The sequence below is a fragment of the Lichenostomus cassidix genome, chromosome 20 (genome assembly GCF_008360975.1).
Source record: "Lichenostomus cassidix isolate B80296 chromosome 20, HeHo_3.0, whole genome shotgun sequence".
NCBI classification, from domain to species: Eukaryota; Metazoa; Chordata; class Aves; order Passeriformes; family Meliphagidae; genus Lichenostomus; species Lichenostomus cassidix.
The window spans coordinates 8,924,112-8,946,109 of NC_139500.1; the positions used below are offsets into that span (position 1 = coordinate 8,924,112).

At 40.7% G+C, this 21,998-nt stretch overlaps 1 protein-coding gene across 2 annotated transcripts in view; it reads left to right on the forward strand.

The window, feature by feature from the left end:
• The window catches only part of STK4 (serine/threonine kinase 4), a 45,418-nt gene that overhangs the window by 4,178 nt on the left and 19,242 nt on the right, over positions 1-21,998 (forward strand). Inside the window, exons 4-11 of one of the 2 annotated variants that reach the window (XM_085079584.1) lie at positions 1,470-1,584; positions 2,113-2,277; positions 2,672-2,839; positions 3,399-3,536; positions 4,207-4,335; positions 4,781-4,834; positions 6,649-6,835; positions 19,003-19,160. In XM_085079584.1, the coding sequence (XP_084935710.1) occupies positions 1,470-1,584; positions 2,113-2,277; positions 2,672-2,839; positions 3,399-3,536; positions 4,207-4,335; positions 4,781-4,834; positions 6,649-6,835; positions 19,003-19,160 (1,114 nt within the window). The remainder of the gene's footprint in view (positions 1-1,469; positions 1,585-2,112; positions 2,278-2,671; positions 2,840-3,398; positions 3,537-4,206; positions 4,336-4,780; positions 4,835-6,648; positions 6,836-19,002; positions 19,161-21,998) is intronic. The other variant, XM_085079585.1, reaches the window with a different exon arrangement.

Genomic DNA, 21,998 nt, shown 5'->3' on the forward strand with positions numbered 1-21,998 from the left:
TAGAAGGAGGTTTTTTGGTTTGTTTTTCAAAGAGCACGTGGATGAGAGCCACTAATGCATGACTGCTCTTGCATGGGCACAGCCTCCCTGCTGTCACCTGCTGCGGTGGCAGGACTGTCTGTCCTGGTCCTGTTGTGCCTGTGCAGGCTCTGCTGCAGTACAAGCTGTCTGCTGATGTGAGCATCCCCAGAATAACCTGCTGGCAGCTCTCTGGGCTGATGGTTGTCCCTCTCTGTGCATGTTTTCATGGGAAAAGATGCTGCAGTGACTTAGCCAGTGAAGAGCTTGTGGGTAGGGAAGACCCTCTCAAAGTGTGTCCAATCCTGAAGGATTAAAATGCACTCATTTCTTCTGGTATTATGAATCTGGCCTTAAGAAACATTACTTTTAAGGACTTCCTGCATGGAAAGCCTTTTAAAATAAATTACAAGAGCAATATAGAACTGTGGTCCCGGTCACTCTGTTGCATTCCACTCTCACTATATTTAAATGAAGATGACTTAAGGGCAGGCAGCAGAGTGTACCTTGAAATTTTTCCTGAAAAATCTCACTGTGTAACTTGAAATGCATTACTAGATGTCTCTTAAATTAAATATTAGTACTGTAAGGCCTAAAATGAGACCTTGCTGTTGTGAACAGCAGAGGGAGTGAATCACTGGAGCATCACATTTTCTGTGCAAGCATTAAGGGACACTATGCAGTGTGACTGATGTGCTAGTTTTAGAGTTTTTCATTAGAAAATGTTCAGCAGAGAATGGATTAAACACACTTTTGTTCCTTAGCTCCATTTCCATCAAATCAGAGACAGTCTTTCTGTTAAGTTTCTGCTTTACCTGTTCCAGAGGATGCATAGTTTTTCTGACCAATGTATTTTACTACTTTGTTTGCTTTTTGGGCAACCAGATAGCTGACTGAGAGGGAGTCTTAGGTTGTACTTACATCCTAAAATATCTCCTGTACTAAATTATAGAGACAAGTAGGTTCATGTGATAGTGGGGGAAAATTTGTCTTAGTGACCATGATAGCTGTTTTCCAGCAAATTGTGGACTTTATTTAATGTTTCCCATTGGTTGCAAATGCTCTGCAGCAGCTTTACCAGGGACTGCTGTGACCTGTTTCCCATTCCCTCATCTTCCCCAGCACTGACCCTGCTGTAACCTGTTCCAGAGAGCTGAAGCAGACTGAAGGCTAATCGCTCCTTGTTTCCCTGGGATTTGTTGGACAGTTTAGCTCCCTGGAGTGACTTACTGGCAGGTCATATGAGCCCTGCTGTGTGAACAGGCTTGGCAGGACTGTGCTAGCCCTGTGCAGAATTCAGGGTTTTCTGGAATACTTTTGATCAGGTTTTAAGTGGCACTTCAGCACTGAGTTTCTAAAACATATTTGGGGTCTCTGAAGTGTGTTGTGCTTACTCAGTGATGCTGGTTAACTGGTCTTTGACCATTTGTTTTTTCCTTCTTTTTTCACAGTCCACATGTGGTGAAATACTACGGCAGCTATTTTAAGAACACAGACCTATGGATAGTCATGGAATACTGTGGTGCTGGATCTGTGTCTGACATTATTCGGTTACGAAACAAAACTGTATGTCCTTTCTCCTTTGAGTGTGTGGATGGGAAATATGGGTGTCCAGCAGCTCAGGGAAGCTGAGTAGTTTGGGCATAATTCTCAGTGTTCAGTGCCTGACACAACCATTGGCCCTAACTTGAGATGCAGGTCCTTTGTTCCTCTGAAAATGAGAAAACTGATTACATTGATTGAGTTTTGGTTATCTGGATGGTTATATTGGTGGAGCAGGTTTTGGTGTGTTGGTTTTCCTGAAAACCCAGATTAATTCCAAATAAGACCTTACTTTGCCTTTGCTTATTGCAGGGTAAGAATTACTAGTTGAGAAAGGGTTATGGCATTTGAAATATTATAGCTTTGTATATGTGTGCAATCTGATTCTGCTACATAATGCTGTAAGTCACTAATTAATTCCCCATCAGTATGGCAGCCTTTAGTGAAGGCAATTAAGTGGCAATTAGTGAATCTTAGTAAAATACAGACCAAAGCACAATGGTGCTTTATCTCAGCCACTGATACGTTGGCAGTAACTCTTCCCTTCTTCAGCTCACAGAGGAGGAAATTGCTACGATAGTGCAATCGACGCTGAAAGGACTTGAATACCTGCATTTTATGAGGAAAATACACAGAGACATCAAAGCTGGAAATATATTGCTAAATACAGAAGGACATGCTAAACTTGCTGATTTTGGAGTGGCAGGACAGCTTACAGTAAGTAAAAGCAGGACAGCTGTGGACATTTCAGTTTATCTTCTTAACCTCCATGCTAGAGTGATGGACTTGTGGAGACTTTGGCAAGTTGTTCCTAGCTGGTTTTTAGCACTTTGCATCAGCATGAGATGCTAAACCATCAGCAGATTAGAACAGATCTTCCTCTTTGGAAGCTGTTATACTTAAGTAATGGTTTGCATTTGCTGATTTCTTCAGGATATTTTTAAGTTCTATGAGCACATTTTAATTCTTCTTTGCAGGCTTCCATATTCCAGTCTTGCTAAGTCTAATAATCTCCATCTGTGCAAGATAATTAGGGTGATAATTCATTAATAACTGTTTGTGGCTAATACAGTTGCCATAGTCTGTATCTTTATCCTTCCCTCTTTCTCAGGACACCATGGCAAAGCGGAACACAGTCATAGGGACCCCATTCTGGATGGCTCCAGAAGTGATTCAGGAAATTGGGTATAATTGTGTTGCAGACATCTGGTCTCTGGGAATCACTGCAATAGAAATGGCTGAGGGCAAGCCACCATATGCAGATATTCATCCCATGAGGGTAAGGACTGTGGCCTTTTTAAATGTATTGCTATATGGAAAAGGTTTGCCGTTATAGCTGGCTGAACCAAGTATCAGCATGTAGCCTTGCTTTTAATGTATAGAGCAAGTTGTTTTCTGTCAGTTCTTTGTACTGTTGATTAAATGAAAAACAGGTGTTTGTCAAGAAGAATCTGCATGGGAATTAAAAAATCACAATCTTCATCTCTTAAGGCATAGCTGATGCTCTGTGTTGGATGTGATGAAACATATTTTCAGTGGGATTATCCAAAGTGGATTTTTTTTTTTTTTAATGCAAGCTCAAATTTTAAAGACTTAAAAGTGCCAGATTCACACTTGTGGGGGCACATAATGGCTCAGCCATGTGTGAGCACCTAGTGAGAAAAGTCTGTTTCCTTGCTACTTGATCCCTGTGAGCAGATTTGTATGTAATATTGGCATAAACTCCTCAGAGGCAGCACCTTGAAAAGTACACTGTTCTTTAGTGTTTGGGTGTATTTATTCTGAATTGTTGGTTTTAAGCTTTGTTTTGAAAATCTGGAATATTCTTCTGCTTTCAGGCAATTTTCATGATTCCTACCAATCCACCTCCAACATTCCGGAAACCAGAGCTCTGGTCAGACAATTTTACTGACTTTGTGAAGCAGTGCCTTGTGAAGAGCCCAGAGCAGCGAGCCACTGCAACACAACTTCTGCAGGTCTGCCTTTTCTTAGGAGAGCATAAGCTCTGGGGGAGGCTTGCCCAGGGTAGGCTGTGCTGTGTGGCTCTTGAGATGTTGGTTTCATTTCTTGCTCACTACAGATATTACTTTTTAATAACTCATTTTAAAAATCTCACACTCAACTTCAGCTTTTCAGTTCTCCTCTAAGAACCAGTCTGACTTTAACTTCCTTTGTCTTCTCTGGGTTGTTTTTGTTGTTTTGGCTTTCGGAGTTTGTTGTTGGTTTGCTGGTTTTGTTTGGTTTGGATTTGTTGTTTTGCTTTCAAATTCCCACCAGCACTGCCAAGAAACTGTCTCTTAAAACACTAAACAGGGCAGAGCTGAGTGTAAGTGGTTGCTCAGAATGTTCTTGGCATGGTAATGGTCTGTGTAATTGCTTCTTGACAGCTAAGCTAAGGAAAGAAGTAAGTGGAGTTGTGGGAGGTGAATGAGCCCAAGGTCTCACATCAGTAGTGCCCTTGGAGCACGATCTTGCTTGGAGGGTGGAAGGTCTCCCTCCTGTGCCAAACAGAAAAACTGGATTTTTATTTAAGTAATGTTTCGAGTTAAACCTTAATTTTATTTGAAGTAGGCCATAGCAACAGTGTTTTACTGTTATATCCCGCTTTGGATGCAGTGCTTAATTTGTTTTTAAACTATTTCTCAGCATCCGTTTGTTAAAAGTGCCAAAGGAGTCTCAATTCTGCGGGACCTCATTAATGAAGCAATGGACATCAAGCTGAAACGCCAAGAGGCACAGCAGCGTGAGCTCGATCAGGAGGATGAAGAAAATTCAGTGAGTATTTATTAGCAACAGTGTGCAAAGTCCAAACTTTTGCTCCTTTCATAACACTTAACTACTTTGGGTTTTGTTTTTGCAATATTTTGTCCGATTGCCAGTGGATTTGACTTAGTTCTGGAGTTTTCTGCTTTATGAATGTGTAAACCTGATGCTGGCTCACTGCTCAAGCTGTATTTGAGTGGGACAGGCAGCATGTGTGGGGTACTGTTCACCTTAGAGTGTAGCTTGAGAGCTAAGATTAAGTAGGACTACAAAGTACTGTATGCAGAAGACTTGGTACATTTTCCTAGTTGGATTATGTTGTTATTTGTTACTTATAAGTGAGAATTTTTTCATTGTAGATTGAGGCCTTAGACTGCTCTCCTCGTATAGAATAATAATATAATTTCTGATGGACAGTGATGTAAGTCTGTTGTGTTGTTTTACTATTGTGCTTTAGAACATCCCTTATAGAAACTTTCTTCTACACAAGAGCAACCGACAGAAGCCTGAGGTGAGGGCATGGGAAGTGTCCAGGGCTTGCTGTGAATTTCAGTTTGGCTCTCTGTTTCAGTGGTTACAGCATGTGAATTTGGGAAGCATGTTGAAAGCTGGGGTTTGAGCCTCTGCCTGCTTCAGCCTGAATAAATGAAATGGGCAGCACAAGGCATTGTATGCCAGCCCTGTTCAGGGGTGACACGTGAACAGCATGGTCCACAGTATCTGTGCTGAACACATTGTGCATCTGGTTTTGCAGTCTAGGACTGGATATTTATTCAGTGTGGAAGTAACTTGGTTGGTCATGTTGCCATGATGTCAATTCTATGAGTACTGTCCCTGCCCTGAGTTTTGTCCCTGCTGTCCCTTCTTCATTTCTGACTGATCTGGGGTCACCATGCTGAGAGATGGTGTCTGTGTCGTGGAGTTGAGTCCTCTCTGTTAGTGTTTGTGTTTTCCTGAAGCTTCTCTACTCTGTGTCTGCTGGTAGAAAAGCTTCCCAAACACTTCCCAAGTGCCGTGCAAAGTTCTGATGTAGTCCTCTGTTAAATGATGTGTAGCTAACAAATTTATTACTTCCTCTCACCCACTCAACTCCACACAAAATTACTTTTGCTCAGTTAACATCTTGTGTAGTTTCCTTTTCTCTTGAGGTTTTGAGGTTGGAAAGTAAATTTCATAGACACTCTTGACACAACAGGTAAAATGCTCAGAACACGAGAATGTGGAGAGGTGAATTCTCTCTTTCCATGATACTGAGATGTAATATTACAGCTTGATGTGCAATACCTGTGTGTTTTCCCTCTAACACTAACACAGATCAGTAAGGCCATGGTCACATAAAGAATGTGAATTTCATCCTGAGAACAAAACATGAGCATCTCATCTAAAGTGAGATGCCTAAAAACTGTGCTGTAAACCTAGAAAGGGACTTCTGTTCATGCAGTTGTTTAGCTGGTCCACATTTCCAAGAAGCTAAATGGATTGTGGAAATCCTGACCTTGTTCTTCATGAAATCGTAGTCACAATCCATATTTGGTGAAGCACACATCACCTGATGAAACTGCTGCCTTTGTCTAGCATAGCTCTCTGCCAGAAAATTGTTCTGCTGGAATTGGTTTGAAGAGGTTGTGTTTTCCTACAGAGTCAGTCTCTTAAGCTTTGGCAGCAGGAATTCCAACTTCTATTATTAATTCCTGTTAACAAACGGAAAGATAAAAATAATTTTCATTGAAAAAAGTTACCAAACTTTGATAGTTTATTTGAATCCTTTTCAAAGATTTGCTAATGCAGTTCGTTTTTCTTCAGTGCTCCTCAAGTTTATAACGAGTAAAATTACTTAAATGTTAAAAGTAGAAAAAAAGTAGGATGAGGCTTTTCCTTCCATGTGCCTCATAATCTCCAGACTTAGACCTATTGCTGTCAAGTTAACTGGTGGCTCCTCAGTAGCTGTAACACTGGAGACAGTGGTTTAGGGTCAGAACTGGCAGCATGAATAGAAATACTAATGACTGATTGAGTTTTCTAATTTACTCTTACAGACACATCACCAGCTCAGAAATGAGGTACAACTTGCATTGAGAAGTTCCTGCTGATGATTTATCTATTCTCTTATATATCATGCTAGCAGAAAAGTATTCATTACTTTTCATTACCTGTTTGGAGATGACAGGGAGAGAACAAAGTGCATAAACCAAAAGTCACTTGTGTGTGTGTGTCTCTGTAAAAACCTCTGAATTAGTGTGACTTGCCAGGATCCTTAAACACAGCCATTCTTCATGGTGCTTCACCACCATCAGTAAAATCTATATTTGTGGCATGTTTGAACAGGAGGAGGACGAGACGGATTCGGGTACGATGGTGAGGGCGAGTGGAGATGAAACTGGCACAATCCGAGCTGTGAGCACCATGGGGGATGGAGCCAACACCATGATAGAGCACGATGGCACCCTGGAGTCCCAGCTGGGAACAATGGTCATCAACACAGAGGAGGAGGAGGAGGAGGGCACCATGAAAAGTAAGGAAACATCTCTGATTTCTGGAATATGACTTAAATCTTCATGTGGGCTGTGATATGTGTTCCCAACCTGCTTGGATGTTTTTGGTAGATTGTTGTGTCTTTTGGTTCTAGGGAGCTAAAACTCTTAGGTCAGTGTTCTCTGACAGAGAAACCTTTCTAGGTCCAAGTTTCAAGCCATGCTTTTTAGTCTTGCACTTGGTATAGCTGATGTGCACAATTTCCACAAGCTTCTGTGTTAATCAAACAAGATCTGATTCTAGCTAGTAATTTTTTTTTGGTCAGTTCATTTTTGCTGGTTTTGTATTTTTCACAGAATGTAGAGAGGGACCCTAACAGAGGGTTAATCAAAAAAAGTGTGTTGCTTTAGAAGATGATCTGCCTGTAACCTGGCATCTGAAAGCAGCAAGTCTGTTTTAGGATTGATGCATCCAATGAAGAGCCAGATATATGGAATGACAAATATCTTGCAGGCTTCAAGCACAGCAGGACATGCAGTGGGAGGGACTGGCATCTCTCTAGACTGGTGTGTTTCTTTATTGTTACTGTAATCACTGAGGACAGCCAAATGAGCTGTGTTGCTGTTTCAGACATTCAAGTTGAAATCCATTCTGCCCTAAAAGAGGAAAGCTTACTAAAACTACAAGCCTTGTCAGGGGATGTAAGATTTAAAATTATGGGACTGATAGTCTGTGGAAGACCTTACAGCTTGAGCTGGAAAAGGATTGAAAATATTTCTTTGATTAAAGAAACGGCAGGAAGAGCCTTCCTGGAAAAGTATGTCTACAAGAAAAGGAATCTTTTCTGATTTACAGATTCTCACAGAAATCTGTTCCCACTGGTTTGTTAACCTCACAGTGCTGAGGCAGAGGTAGTCAGGGATGACTCAGTTTGCCAGCCTGGATGTTTGTTTGCTCAAGGACTAAGGAAAGTGCTGACTGGGGGCTCAGCAGTACTCAAATATGACCATCACATGCAAGGCTTGTTCTTTTGGCTCTGGCACTGCTTCCAAAGACTTCCTTGGCTGTCTGTTATTGAGCCTTTAGCTATTCTTAACAGGAGTTCTGAAAAACCTTTCCTCAGGAATTTCTATGTTGAAAGCTTCTTCCCTGTCAGGGCCCTTTGAAGCATGTGGAATGATGTTGGGTTTGAGGGTGAAAACCTTCAGAGGTTTTCCCAAACTTGGGTAAACATGATTCAGCACATTAAAACCCAGAGGTGTCAATCTGTGTAGCAGCTTAGGGTGACAGAGACAATGGTGTGGTGGAACAAGGTCAGTCTGGTGAGATGGATGGATGCTTAGAGTAGCTAAAGTGTCATCCCAAGTAAGGGACATTTCAACAGTATTAAATAAACCTGGTGAAGCTGCAGTTTCTTTACCAACAGACAGCACTGACAGTTTCTCATCATCACTGTGTATTGTTCCATTTAATGGCTCACAATATCAGAGGTTTTGCTGTCTGGTGCTCCTGCACTGCCAGCACTGTGTGTAAGTAAAGCACTTCTTGAGTTTATCCTGTGTTTGACATGTGCTTATCTTCTCGCTGTCTTTTGAAGACTGCAGTGCTTGCAACTCAAAAGCACCTAGTGCTGTCTGTGAAGTGGTGTTCAGAGGCTCGAGGAGATGCCTTTGATAGTATATCTTTGGCAAGGACATGCTCTGGTTTTGAGCAGGATGAGTTAGGAGGATGCAGCAATGCCTTTACTACAGGGCAGTCTCTACCCTCCAGAGGGAGCTCCACAACCAGCTCCAGCACCTCGAGATCTCCGTGACTAGAAAGTGGAGCTTTTATTTTAATCCCTCCTTAGACTTCAGGCTTCTTCAAAACTCTCTGTTCTTCAGCTGCTGCTGTGCAAGCTGTTCCCAGCTGGGTGTGGGCAGAGATGCAGCAGCTGGAGGAAGTTTGGAGGTCCTGGGTGCAGGTGGGGTGACAAAGGGACACTTCCATCATGGGCTTCACACAGCAATGCCCAGTGATCCCCCTCTCTGCTGCACTTTGACAGTTTGTAGCTTGATTCCAGCAAATCTGATGTTGATAAAAATGGTAACTTTTCCTTGACACCTGTTTTTCCTCCTTCCGTGGTAGTGTAACTCTGAAATGCTGGCTGCTGCAGCTCTCAGTTTGTTTTGGGGATGCAAGGCAGCATCTCTGAGCAGCTTACCCTTCATGAGAATTGCCTACAGCTCCATTTTCCAGCTTGCCATTTACATATTCATAACATTCAGTTTAATGGATTTAGCCCTAAAGCTCATCAGCCTGCTGCAGAACCCTCTGGAGCAAGTGGTGTTTTGTAATCTTAAATATAAATGTAATAATGTTTGGGAGCAACTGAGTTTGAAGGAGCTTCATCGATTCATATTTTTAAAGAGATCTATATATTTTTTTGGCTGTTTGTGTTATGACTCACAATAGAACCTATTTTTAAGCCAATAAAAAACTTATGGGTTTTTTTATATGGCATTATAGCTTCCCTAGGTGTCCTGGGCTTTTTAACTTCAGGTTTCTGAAGTTGTGTTCCAGCCCTTCTTTCTAATTAAAAAAAATAAATCTGTGTCTTGACTAGTTTTTTGTTTGGTTATATTTCTTTTTAATGCAAAAAGTGTTTACAGCATCATATTTCAATGTTTTGTAGATAGGATTGTCTTAGAAATCTCTAGCAAACAACTTCCAATAGCTTTGAAAGTGCAAACAACTTCCAGTAGACTTGAAAGTGATTCTTGCATAAATCAATTTGTGACTTCTCAGGCTCAGAGGAATCTTAAATTCCAGTATTTCACATTGCAAGGGAAGTTTTGTTTTGCAGTCAATTGAGTTGTAATTGTGTTTGCTTAAATTCTTTCATTTGCTTGGCTTTATTCTGGGCACTCAATATAAATAGTCAGGCAGCATTAAAAATGTCACTGTGACATTCTGTTACACATTCTGAAAGCACTCAAGTGATTGCCTGAGACTGCAGATCCTAAATTGTGCTGTGACACATTTTACTTCTAAATCGATTGCTGAAAGATTACTTATGGATTGCAGTTAAACTATTCCAGGAAAACTTTAAATGTAGCTGGAGGACTATAGATGAGCAATGATTTGTAATAACAGACATTTCCATTGTGTCTGAGAGCTGGAATAACTTTTGAGCTGTTAAAATGTCTGGAAATGTCTTTTTTTAATTTTTCTATGGGAGAATATATAGTGCTAGTAAACAGTGCAGCATTTTTTACTCCTTTTTATGCTTTTTCTGCTTTCCTTGCAGTACTGGTTTAGATAGTGAACTCTTGGCATGAATTTGTCTCTTTGATTTAAAGAGTGGAACATAATTTTATAATAATGTTGCCTTCCTTTGAACGCTGCACTACAATCAGATCCAAGTGAAATTGGATCTAGTTTGTCTAGTACTATAATTTGCCCTATTTTCTCTGTTAAAATACATCTTGCTTGTTTAAGCATCAAATAATTGGTGAATTATATTGGAGAATGCAGAACTGCCAGCAGTAGTGTGAGTTGGGCTGGGCTGTCTGGTCTTTGGATTGAGATGAATGAGGAATCTGGAGACAGGGGAAGGACTGTGGGGTGTGGGTTTTTTGTTCATGTGGCACACATTCAATACAGTGTCTGGTGCACAGGGAGACCAGAAGCTTTAATAGCACTGTTGTCTCTACCTCCATAATGTAATGTGCTGGTTAAAATTCTTAATAGTTTGTAAATGCTAAAAATCAAAATTAAAATTAAAAAAAAAAAATCCAGGCTTCATACACAGTTTGGGGTGATTTGGGGTTTGTTGTGCTTTTACCATGCCCACACTGCTAAGCATGGTTGTGTCATTTTTTAAAAAGGACTTCCCCTTTTGAGGGGGAACTGAGCTTCATTAGCAAATTAAATGGGCTAAGATGCAAACTTGGCAATTTCCTATTTGAAAAGTGATTCACAGTAAGCTTGTCATCTTGGTGGCTGTGTGAGACATCCAGTGGGTGACACTTAAACCTAAGACAGAGAAATGCTTCTGCCAAGACTCAGGAAACGTTTTTTCCCCATGAGTTAACCTGAGATTTTTCACATAAAGCAGTGACTCTAAAAGCTGCAAGGTGAGCAGCAGAATGAGTATGGGTGGCAGAAGGATTATGTGATTGCATTAATATTGTAATTGACTGAAGTATCACTGGTGTATAGCTGAGGTAGCCATAGATGATAATACCATTAGATGACCAGAAAAGTGCACTGGCACGTTATCCAAATTGCTCATGCAGCTACTGTGGAGAATAACTCCACGTCTTGTCAGGATTTACATCATGTGTGCGTCAAAGATTTTGGCCAAAGGTGCTTGTTTTGCCTCTGGTTTTCTCCATAGACAATAATAGCTCCTTGCAGCAGCTTCCCACTACTTAGTGTTATTAATGTCCAGTGGTACAGTTCTGTGTTTAAAGCAAATTGGTCCATTTAGTCATAATTGAGCCATAAAACACTCTCAGCATTATGCTTTTAAATAACATGCTGCTTATACAAACTCCTACATTGATTAAATTGTTCTCGAACTGTAAGAATCATCCTACTGCCACTCTCGGGGTGTAGAGAATACAAATCCTCACAGAGAAATAAATGTTCTGTTGGTTTTTGACTTCTAATAGCAGCCTTGCTGGCAAGCTTGACATAAGCAGTGGCCAGCAAAATTTGTTTAAGAGTATTTAAGCTGCGTGGACATGCAGACAGCATTTCTGAGTGATGGGAGGAGTTGTGTGTGCTGTCGTTTTGTTGTGGGGTTTTTGTTGTGTTTTGTTTTTCTTTTTGAAGGCTGGCCCTAGTAATTGCAGTAGGGGCTTTGTGCAAACTGAAGCATGAAGAGAAGTTAAGTTCAGGATATAAGTGGGATGCTTATCCACCTTTGGTTGTCCTGCGTATTTGACAAAGCTTCAATGCTAAGACAAAGTTAATTATCTGTTAATATTTATATTTTCAGAGACACTGAAGTTGGAGGAAGGATGTATGTGTTTAACAGAGCTATTTTTGCTGGTTTTAACTGTTTCTTATTGAGCACTTGTGTATTTAGGCTGGTGGGGGATAGAAAGTAGGGGATTTTTTTTTCTGGACAGAAGCATTTTTCCTGGGGAAGATGGGAGGTGTGAGTAACAGAGTCCTGAGCAATATACAGGAGGCAGTGTGCTTCAGGAGACTCAACCAAGAGACAGAGTAGTAGTAAATCACTTAAAAAGTGCATCTCTGTCCCATACACATTCATACATATGCACATACAGGCAAACTGGAGCCTACCTGCCTCTTCTAAAAATAAACTCACTCTCTACTGGACCAGAATAAACCCTGGAGAAAGCCTTACTCCTGAGCAGGAGTAAGAAAAAGTGTAAACTCTTAAATTCATTCATTGCAGAAGTTCAAAACCAAATTTGTTTTTACCAGCAGATTTTCAAGCTTCGGGGGGAAAAAATGTTCATTGCAATGTTGTTTTCTGTTCTCTCTAGATAAGCAAATGAGTTTCTGGCTTATGAATAGAGAGGGAGTTGGGAAGTGCTTAGTTGGTTCTGTGCCATCTGGGGAGCCTGAGCTGTTACCCACAGGTGCTGGACGTGGAAACTGATGAGGAGGTTGTTTCTCATTATGATTTATCAGGAGCAGAGCCAGAGGATGCAGAATAGGAAATATTCACTTCTTTCTCGATGTACCTTCACATCTCTCTGCCTGTCACTGTGCTGTGGCTGCTGGACTAAATTAGCAATTGAAGCTAATGAGGTGAAAGACACGAAGTGTCCACTGAAAATTTGTGATGGAGGAAGAAAGCTGCTTTATATTTATAACCATGTCTGAGATTTAAAGCAAAAGAGATACAAAAGGAGGTAACCTGGTCGTAAGCACCTTCAATTACTGCGAGGATTTCCTCCCCTATTTTTGGAAGGGTTCTCACTATAGATGCTACAGCTTTGGGTGAGTGTTGGTACTCTTCTCCTTAGATGTCTCTCACACCTTATTCATTAAGAGTTTTAGGATACCTAGTGTTGATTTTTATGTTCATTTAGGAGTTTCTTATTAATAGCAGAACCTGTTGGGAGTGTTTTGCTTTGATTTAATTTGAGATAAGCCATAATTATGGGGAGACTTGTCCTCGTAAAGAGATTAAAAGTGTTACACGTTCTGCTTTTAATAGGAGGAAATTTCAGCTCGTCTTGAACTTATTAATGATGGAGCAATTTTTGCTCTGGTTGAATAATTTGACATCTCTCTGCTCTGCTGCTTAAAATTACTCAGTCCTCTTCAGACTGTACAAATTATGCTGTCCAGCTGCTAAAGTTCACCTGTGATCTCTGAAAAATAGCCCAGAGCACATAAAACTACAGTTCCATCTGAAATTTAATATTAATGAAGTCTTGGTTACAGACCATCAGGCACTGTTTTGTGCATCCTAAACATGTATTTTCAGTCTTAAAGTTACATAATTGAATATAAAGCAGCAGCAGCTTACTGAGACTACTGAGGACTAGGGCTTTGTAGAGATTGCAGCCTGTGAATTTTTGACAAATACACATACATGTACTAAGCATCACATTTTAGTTCAAAATCACTAATGTAGCACTTGATCACTTCATTGTTGTTGATTTATGTCAGTGTCATTGTGAATTAATTTGCAGCATTATATCCTGACTGTTCCCAGCCATAACTCCTGCTCCAATTTTTGTGGTATAGGGAGGAAATCTAACCATTGTGACTTCAAGAATTGACATTTAAGTATTAACTGTATAAACTGGCTTCAGTAAAGAGCACACGAAATGTATTCCTGAGGGTATCTTTCTCCCTCATCACAAGCTTTGTAACTCCAGAATATTCACCCTAGGTAGACCTTAGCAATCCCTTCCAAGAGGAAAGAATAATAAAACAAGGATTCTTCTGATGTCAAGTTTGAGTAGAGAAGAATAATTTTAGAGAAAAGCAGAAATTTTAGTTTCATTGCTCAGCAAGCCTGTTCAGATAGATAGAAGGACTTTGTAAATCTCCCTTTCTTTTTTGAAAGCATCCTTTGAAGCTCGTGAGAGAATTTTCAATTGAGAGAGCTAATTTGACAAAATCAACGAAATGAGTCTTTTGATTTCTGGGGCTAGATGATAGCAAATGATCTGGTTTCTTGGACCTTCTTTACTGCTGGGAATGAAAAGTAAATCCCTTGCTGGTTTGATTGACTGGGCTGTTTCTTCTTTATCATTCTGCTTTCTCTGCAGCAACACATGGAAATGCAAATGACTTGGAGGCTCTCCACACCTTCTTTGTCATCTTTTGCTAGATGTGAGGTGGTCTGTATACTGCTGGCAGCCTCTAAGACTGACCTATTCCATTCCCTCAACTATTCAGACAGGTGACATTTTTTGGAAAGGAGCAGATTGTTGTTCAGTTTTTTTCCTTACAACTTGCCCTTGCTGTAGCCTGGCAGAGGAAAGGATCCAGTGCTGTCTTCTTGCAGAGCCCTGCCTATACCTGTCAGCTGTCTTTTGGCTTGTCTGGGCTGTTGGTGCTTGGAGAGGGACTGTTCCAGCTGGACATTCCTTTCCAGTGCTGAAGGATAGCACAGAAATCAAACTTTTCAGGGGTATTTGTTGTGCACAGCTTACAGCATTCTCTACCTTTGGACCCACTAGTTTCACACCTTTTTCTGTTCTCACATGCAGCAGTACTGATGTTCTTATACTTCCTTAAACATGGCTTTATAACCAGAGAACACTTACGAATTTTCCATGGAGAGCTTCTGCTCCTCACAGGACAGAGACTGAGCTCTGAGCAGCTCTCCCAGCGCCTGTGGCTCTGCACAGCCACTCTGAACCTGCAATTCTGCAGTCAGCTGGACCAGCCCCAGCAGAGCTGTGGTGTTCCATTTGTGTAATTAATATAGCTCCTAAAAGATGACTGCATATCTAAATGATAGGCCTTTAATGGCTCCAGGGAGCTCTCATGGCTCATCCTTATGAGCAACTCTTTAGATTCCAAAATAGATGCAACAGTGCAGCCTTTCTTGTCACCGCAGGGTGACCTTCTCATAAAAGGTTCTTTTCTACCACAGTTGTGATCTCACTTTCTGTGAAATGTTCATATTTTATCCTAACCCTATAAAATTGGGGAGTTAAATGCTTTTTGGCACAGGCACGTTTGGTGCGGTGTCATCTTTCAGCAGCATCTGCTTCTGCAAATAGCAGAGATCGATTTTTGTCTTCGGCTGCTTGGTATCAAAATTTTAAAGGTGTAGTGGTGTGACTCTTGTGTTGAATTAATAGCAGGTCATCTTTGGAAAGATGACACTGCTGTTAAGTGCTAAGATTGACTAAAAGAAACTGAGTCGTGCTGGGATGATAATTGATTTGGTGTAATGTCTTTCTGTCTCTGTGAGCGTTTCTGTCAGTCTTGCTGCATCTGCACCCCTACAGAGATCACAGCAGCAGCTGAAATTTCAGATACCTTAGATCTGCAGCCCAGCTACTTCTCCTTTTTTATCTTTTTTCTCTATTTTTTGTCAGCTAACAATCTCCGTTTTACGTCAGTTAAAAAACAAAGCAGCACTAAAAAAAGATGCAGTGCTATATGTTGATTTGTAGAAATGTACTAAAATTGGCAATGAAATGTATGGAAATTGATGAGTAAATGTGTTTAAATTGGTGACTAAATGTTGCTTGGGTTTCCAAGGCCCAAGGTGACTGCAGGGTTAGCAGTGTCTGGTGGTGGGTGTGAAGAGCATGTGCCACGAAAGCACTTGGCTGGGCAGGGACCTCTGTGGCTCATCATTCTGATTCCCTCTTTGGGTTTTCCCTGGAGTGGGACAAGTACAACATCAGATCTGGCTGTGTGAGGCCTTGCAAATTCACTCTAGTCCCCTTGTGTTTCACAACCACCTCTGTTGTGAAACCTTCTTCCTTATGTTCAGCCAAGTCACCCTTTGCTGCAGTTCACACCACTCCTCTCATCCTCTCGCTGGGGAGAGTGAGGAGGTCACTCAGAAAGTTCATTGCCCTGCACTTCAGCAGAACAGATTTTGGCCTCTTCAGGAATAAGCTTGGTAGAGTATCATGGGATAACATCCTGGAGGGAAAAGGGGGCACAAAAAAGCTGGTTCATATTCAAGGCTAACCTCCTCCAAGCTCAGGAGAGCAATGCATCCCAAAAAGAGGAAGTCAGGCAAAAATGCCATGAGGCCACGTGGATGAACAAGGGACTCCTGGTCAAACTCAGACACAAAAAGGAAGCTTGTAGAAGGTGGAGGAAAGGACAGGTAGCCTCGGAGAAATACACAGAGATTGTCCAAGCAGCCAGGGATCAGGTTAGGAAAGCTAAAGCCCTGACAATTAAATATGGCCAGGGACATCAAGGGCAGTAAGAAAAGCTTCCATAGGTATGTCATTTTCCCTGTTCTTCCTTTTATCCCTGGCAACACTGAGCTGTGTGGTGCAGTTGACATGCTGGAGGGAAGGGATGCCATCCAGAGGGACCTGGTTAGAATGGAGAGGTGGGACTTTGAAAATCTCTTATACTAAGTGCAAATACTGCAGTTCTTGGTGAAACACAAGATGTGAGGAAATGAGCATGATTATTTTAACTGACAGTCTCAATTAAGCTCTGTTTGGAATGAACAGTTTTTTAAAAAGTAAATAGAAAACAACTGAATAAGCCAATGTCACCAGAGCGAAACATTTGCTTTCCAAGTCTCCTGTGCTGCAAACAATAATCTTCAAAACAGAATACAAGCATGATTTAGATTTTCTCTCTCTTTCCCCCTAGGAAGTCTGAATTACCAAGACCCAGGCTGGCTATCAGTGAGCTGTGTATAGATTAGCCTGGCTAGTTACGAATTCCTCTCTTCCTACAAAATTAGTTGGTATTAAACATTGCCATGATTGTCTATAATAACTTACCTCCTGCTTCAAGCAGGCTGAGCTGCAGCAGAGTACAAGGGGTGTGTTTACTTCATTCTAAATAAATGTTTTATCACTCAGCAGTAATTGGATTGTGATTGTATTTCAGTAATTATTCCCAACAGCAAATCTGTTCTCCACTTCGCAGACGTGTTCCTTGCCTGACCTTCACGCTGCCGGTCTGAAGGTGTCTTTCTTCATCTAATTATGTATGATGAGTTTTTTTAGTTTTGTTTTTTAAAAAAAGGGGAACTGCTGCCAGGGGTATAATAATTTGTCTTTGCTCCAGTTGTCATGGTGCAAAAGTATCAGCACTTCAGTTCATGCTTGAGCTTTCAGCTGGCCCTGGAGAGGCAGAACGATGCAGGGCTTTTTCAAAATGCATCGTGACATTTAGGGCTGTGCAGAGCCACACTTCTCTCAGTATCACAACCCAGATGTCCTGCCAGAATTTCTCATACTTTGTGGAAATTTGTTCTGTGTTTAACATGTCTATAGACAAACAATTTCCTAGAGTATTTTGAAGCTGACCAAGGAATTCATCCCTTTCTCTGAGGATCAGACAGAGTCTGCCTGGGAAGTTCTGGATCACTGGGTGGCAATTTTATATGCAAGATTAATATTCTGTGATTAAATCTTAATGAGTTTCCAGAGCAGCTAATATTTTTTCAAGAGGAAAGCACTGCTGAATGTCCTTAGAGAGGACTGTTTTGTGACAGCCTGCCTTCTGTACAGATTCTTGTGGGAGAGTCTCTGCATTACACAGACCCTGCCAACCCATCACAGGACATCCCCTGTGTGCTTGTTTGAAGCTCTAAACTCTTGGTTGGTTGCCTGCCTGACAGATTATATTTATTTCAAACGTATGGCATTCAGCAGTGAACTTATTTCCGCAGTCCAGACTTAGGCTGTTCTGATGCCATTTTCTGTTAACTGCAGTCCTCATCCTACTTTCTGAAAATTATGGTTTCTGCATCACCTAAAACATATGTTTTCAAGTATGAGTAACCCATTCTAGTGTCTAGAGAACCTTGTGTTACAGAACAAAACCATTTAGTAGGTTGCAGTGCTTGATTCCGTGATGCTCACAGGTTTTGGTGGAGCATTTATTCATCAAGAGCAGTGCAGTGGCATTAAGCTGTGAGCAGCCTTTAGCTGTGTCTGCAGCTGCCATGGTCCTGTGTTGCAGCTCTGGTAAAGCATGTTTGCTGTGCAAGCCTGCCTCTTAGCTTGGATTGAGACTCTTCTCAAGGTATTAGCTGAGTTGTAACTCAGGATAGGACAGTTTAAGTGTGCAGAGCCTGGGCAGCATCTGGTGCTGGACTGGTTGCACTGCTGAAGAAATCTTCCCTTGGAGATGCTGGAAGCCTTTTGACCTTGACTTGCTGTGAAGTTAAATTTCATGTTTTCTTCCTGCGTTGGCTTTTTTTGCTGTCTGTGTTAGGAATCAGCATTTCCATCCTCTCACATTTCATCACTTCCTTCCTTGTTGTGCTGTCGTCACCCTACAAATGAAGCAGCCCTCCCATTTCTTACTACCCCAAATTTCTTAATTAGAGTCTAGAATTGAATGGTTAATCTATATATCTGGCTTGTTTGAGTCTAAGTCTTTCTTCCAAGAAAGTCAGTTCAGGAGAATTAATTTACAAAAAGAAAACTATGGCAGTAAACTTGAAAACCTACTGAGTATTTATAAAAAGGGGAAAAAAAGTAGTTTTGCAAGCTAAATAAGCCTTTCTATACAAACAATATAGAGAACTTGACCACTTGTACCCAAGGCAAATTGTGTGGTATTTATAAGGTGTTTGTGGACTTTGAAAGCTTTATTTTTGTCCTTCTCTGTTCACAGATAGAAAGGTGAATTTCTGCTTATAAAACAGCACTGTTTTCAAAGCTTGCTTATTTTGCAGTGCATGAAACCTGACTGGGAAAAAAATCCCAGCCTGTCTCGCCAGCAGCTGCTCAGTTCTGGCATTCAGTGCATGAAGTTGGTTACCTGGAGTGCTGTCAGGGATGGATTGCAGGTCTAGAGGCCAAGGCTTCCAGCATTGTAATCACTTCTGTGGTGGGCTTCCAGCTCTCCTTCTCCACTTTTCTCCCTGTGCAGTCAGTTTTATCATGGAAAAGCTGCTGAAAAATAGTATTTTAGCAAGTGCTTTAGCAGTACTGTGTGATTTAGCGCGTGCTAAATAAATAAAATCACTTCTGGGCATGATGCAGGGCTGTATAACCAAAACTGTATGTTTCAAAACAACTATTGTTTTCTTATTTTTAACGTTTCCAGGGAGGGATGAAACGATGCAGCCAGCCAGACCATCATTCCTTGAATATTTTGAACAGAAGGAGAAGGAGAATCAAATCAATAGCTTTGGGAAGAATGTGTCTGGCCAGACAAAAAATTCATCTGATTGGAAAGTACCACAGGATGGAGACTACGAATTTGTAAGTCTATACTTTGAAATTCAATCAATGTGACAATCTTTGAGAATTTTAGTCAGCTGCCATAAGATTATTTCTTGTTTTGACAGACTAATGGAAACTTGAGGAGGTTCTAATTGCTAATGCATTTGGATGGGGCATTTTGAAAAACTCGTTTTCTTTATGTATTTCTCAGTAATCATAGCCAGTCATTATCTGTAAACTTTCGTTGTTTAAAAGCAAACAAAGGAACAAAAAAGCCTGAGGACATGAAGATATAAGCTGTCTTGCTTTACTTCCCCATTAAGCATTTAAAATTATTAAAAAAAAATCCAGATGGCAGTTGGAAAATGCAAATCCTCAATGTGTAGTGTTTGACAAAGAACAGTGCTAGAACCATTATATTTCCTTATTTTTCTCAAGCTTTGGCACCAGGTTTTATTTTATTATATAAACATCAAGCTTGTCTTCATTTTATCTTTCCAAATCCATATTTTCATTCTTTGTAACTAAGTCTGACATACTCAGAATTTTCAGGAACTTTTCAGAAGTTCAGAGAAGGAACAATTATTGATAAATTTGATTTATTCTTTTTTCTGTTGGTGGGGATGTAAAATTTTGTGTTTGATTTCAAAAAAACCCAGAAGATGCTGAACATTGTTGCCTCATCATTTTTCTTCAGTGATCTTTCACTTGGTGCACTCTGTGCCCTTTCACTGCCTGTGGTGCAGGTTGTCAGTCTGGCAGTAGCTGGTGATTTTCACTCCTTCACAAAGTGTGGAAAGCAAAATCCCTCTGCTATTCACAACTGGAGGAGATGCCTCACTTCAAGGCTGGAATAATAGCTGGAGCTTTTCCTTCTCTTTCTATAGATTGTATAGATTTACTGCTGTTATTTTGTTGTCTTTGCTGCTGCTTTTCTTACTCAGGCTGCAAAGAATAGCTGAGGGGGACCTCCTGCATTCCCTCCCTCTTAGCCCTTTGTGCTCCTTTATCTTTGCTCTCAAGGCATAAAGTCACTGCATAAATAATTTTTGTGCAAAAATAACCCTCAAGCTGCCTGTGTGTCACAGGGTTTGGGCCCAGCACACAATTCCAGTCAAGTCAGATACTTCATTTATCTCATTCACTTCATGCTGTACTTTAATTGAATGATAAACAATTGTTTTTCAATGTGTGGCATCTCCCAGGAGAGCTGGTCTGCTTCGGAGTATCTTCAGAGTCTTTTGTAGTCTGCAGAGGATGGCCCAGGGGGAAATTTGCTGTAATTATTTTACTTCCTAATTTGGTGAATAACAAGTTTAGCAGTGTGTTTGCTGTGAGTGGGATGCACTCCCCTGGGCACAGTGGAGGTGCAGGGAACACCCAGCGAGCACAGGCAGCACTAGCAGAGGTCAGTGCCTTTCCAGCAAACAGGACCCACAAATATTTTTAGAACATGAAAAGCAGCTCCTGTGACACACGTGACCCTGTTTACTGATTTCCTTTAGTACTGCAGTATTGCCATGTGCACAGATTCCCAGTGTGCTGGAAGCAATAAAAGCGAGCAATAAATCGGCCTTTGGGTCACCTTTGTGAAGTCATTTGTAGAAATTTCACTTCCCAGCTGTATGTGTTTCTCCAGTTCAGTTATGTATGAACGTTCCAGCCTGCCTTGCATATAAATTTTGGAACAGAGCTACTTACTTTTTTTTTTTCTGTAGGATGAGAAAATTGCTTGAAAGCAGCCTTAATAAATAATGTGGGTGTTTGTGTAGCCCTTATCTGAGGGTTAGTAGCAAGCTCACGTTGTGTAATGTATTCAAAGACTTAAAATCATGTATTTTTCCCATTTGGCAAAAAATTGATTGATTTGATGGCTAACTATGGGTAAAAGTCATATTTATTAATGATTTTAATTGAAAGCATCAATGCAATAAGCACTGGGGAATATGAAGAAAAAAGCATTCATCAGTTGTACCCAGTACATCTGTCCTAGACCTGCCTGCAGCTATAATTTCTGCATTGTCAAAGTAGGCAGGTTTGAGCAGCCTTTTTCTACAGAGTTTGCAGCATTCCAAGTAGAGATGAGATCAGTGAGATGCAGGGTAAATATTAGTTCCTCTGGGCCTTAAGAAATGATTGAAATATTATTGCTTTCTGCTACTGCAGACTAGATAAATATGCCTTCTCTTCTTTTCTGTATTCCTCTCCCTCCTGTGTGACTAGCACCTGGAGTCTCCTGTCTTCCAAAAAAAAAAAAAAAAGGACAATATTAAATTACAAAAGATTTTTTGCTCTTTTTTTCCCTGTGGCAAAACCATTTGACCTTTTCTTGACTAACATTGTTCTTCTGAAGCAGGCAAATAAGACACTATTTATATCACAATGGCAATGTCACATTAGATGAGGGTTAGATTGAGTCAACCCCATCCACTGCAGAGCTGAAAACCCAGAGATCCTCTTCTGAAAGGTGATGAACTCCAGTCCTCCTAAATGTGATGCTCTGGCTGTGTGCTGGTTGTGATCAGAGATGGCATTAATCCAGAGTATTTCCAGGAAAATATTTCCAGCCTTGGAATTCTGAGGTAGAAGTTGTTATTAACTGATTAGTCAATGCCTGCTGCTGTTAATGTTTATCCCCTCTCACGTTTGAACAAGAATATTTTACACCCTGATTGATTGTGAACAATGTTTTCAACAACATTATGATTTATTTAACATGGGGAGAAAAATACTAATTATGGGCAAAAATTATTGCTTTTAGGAAGAATATAACAAACTCCAAGAGGAGACTGCTGCAGGGGTAGGCTGATGATGGGCAGGCTGCATTGTATGGAGAATTCCTAATTGCCATAATCAGATCTCAGAATTTTTATACTT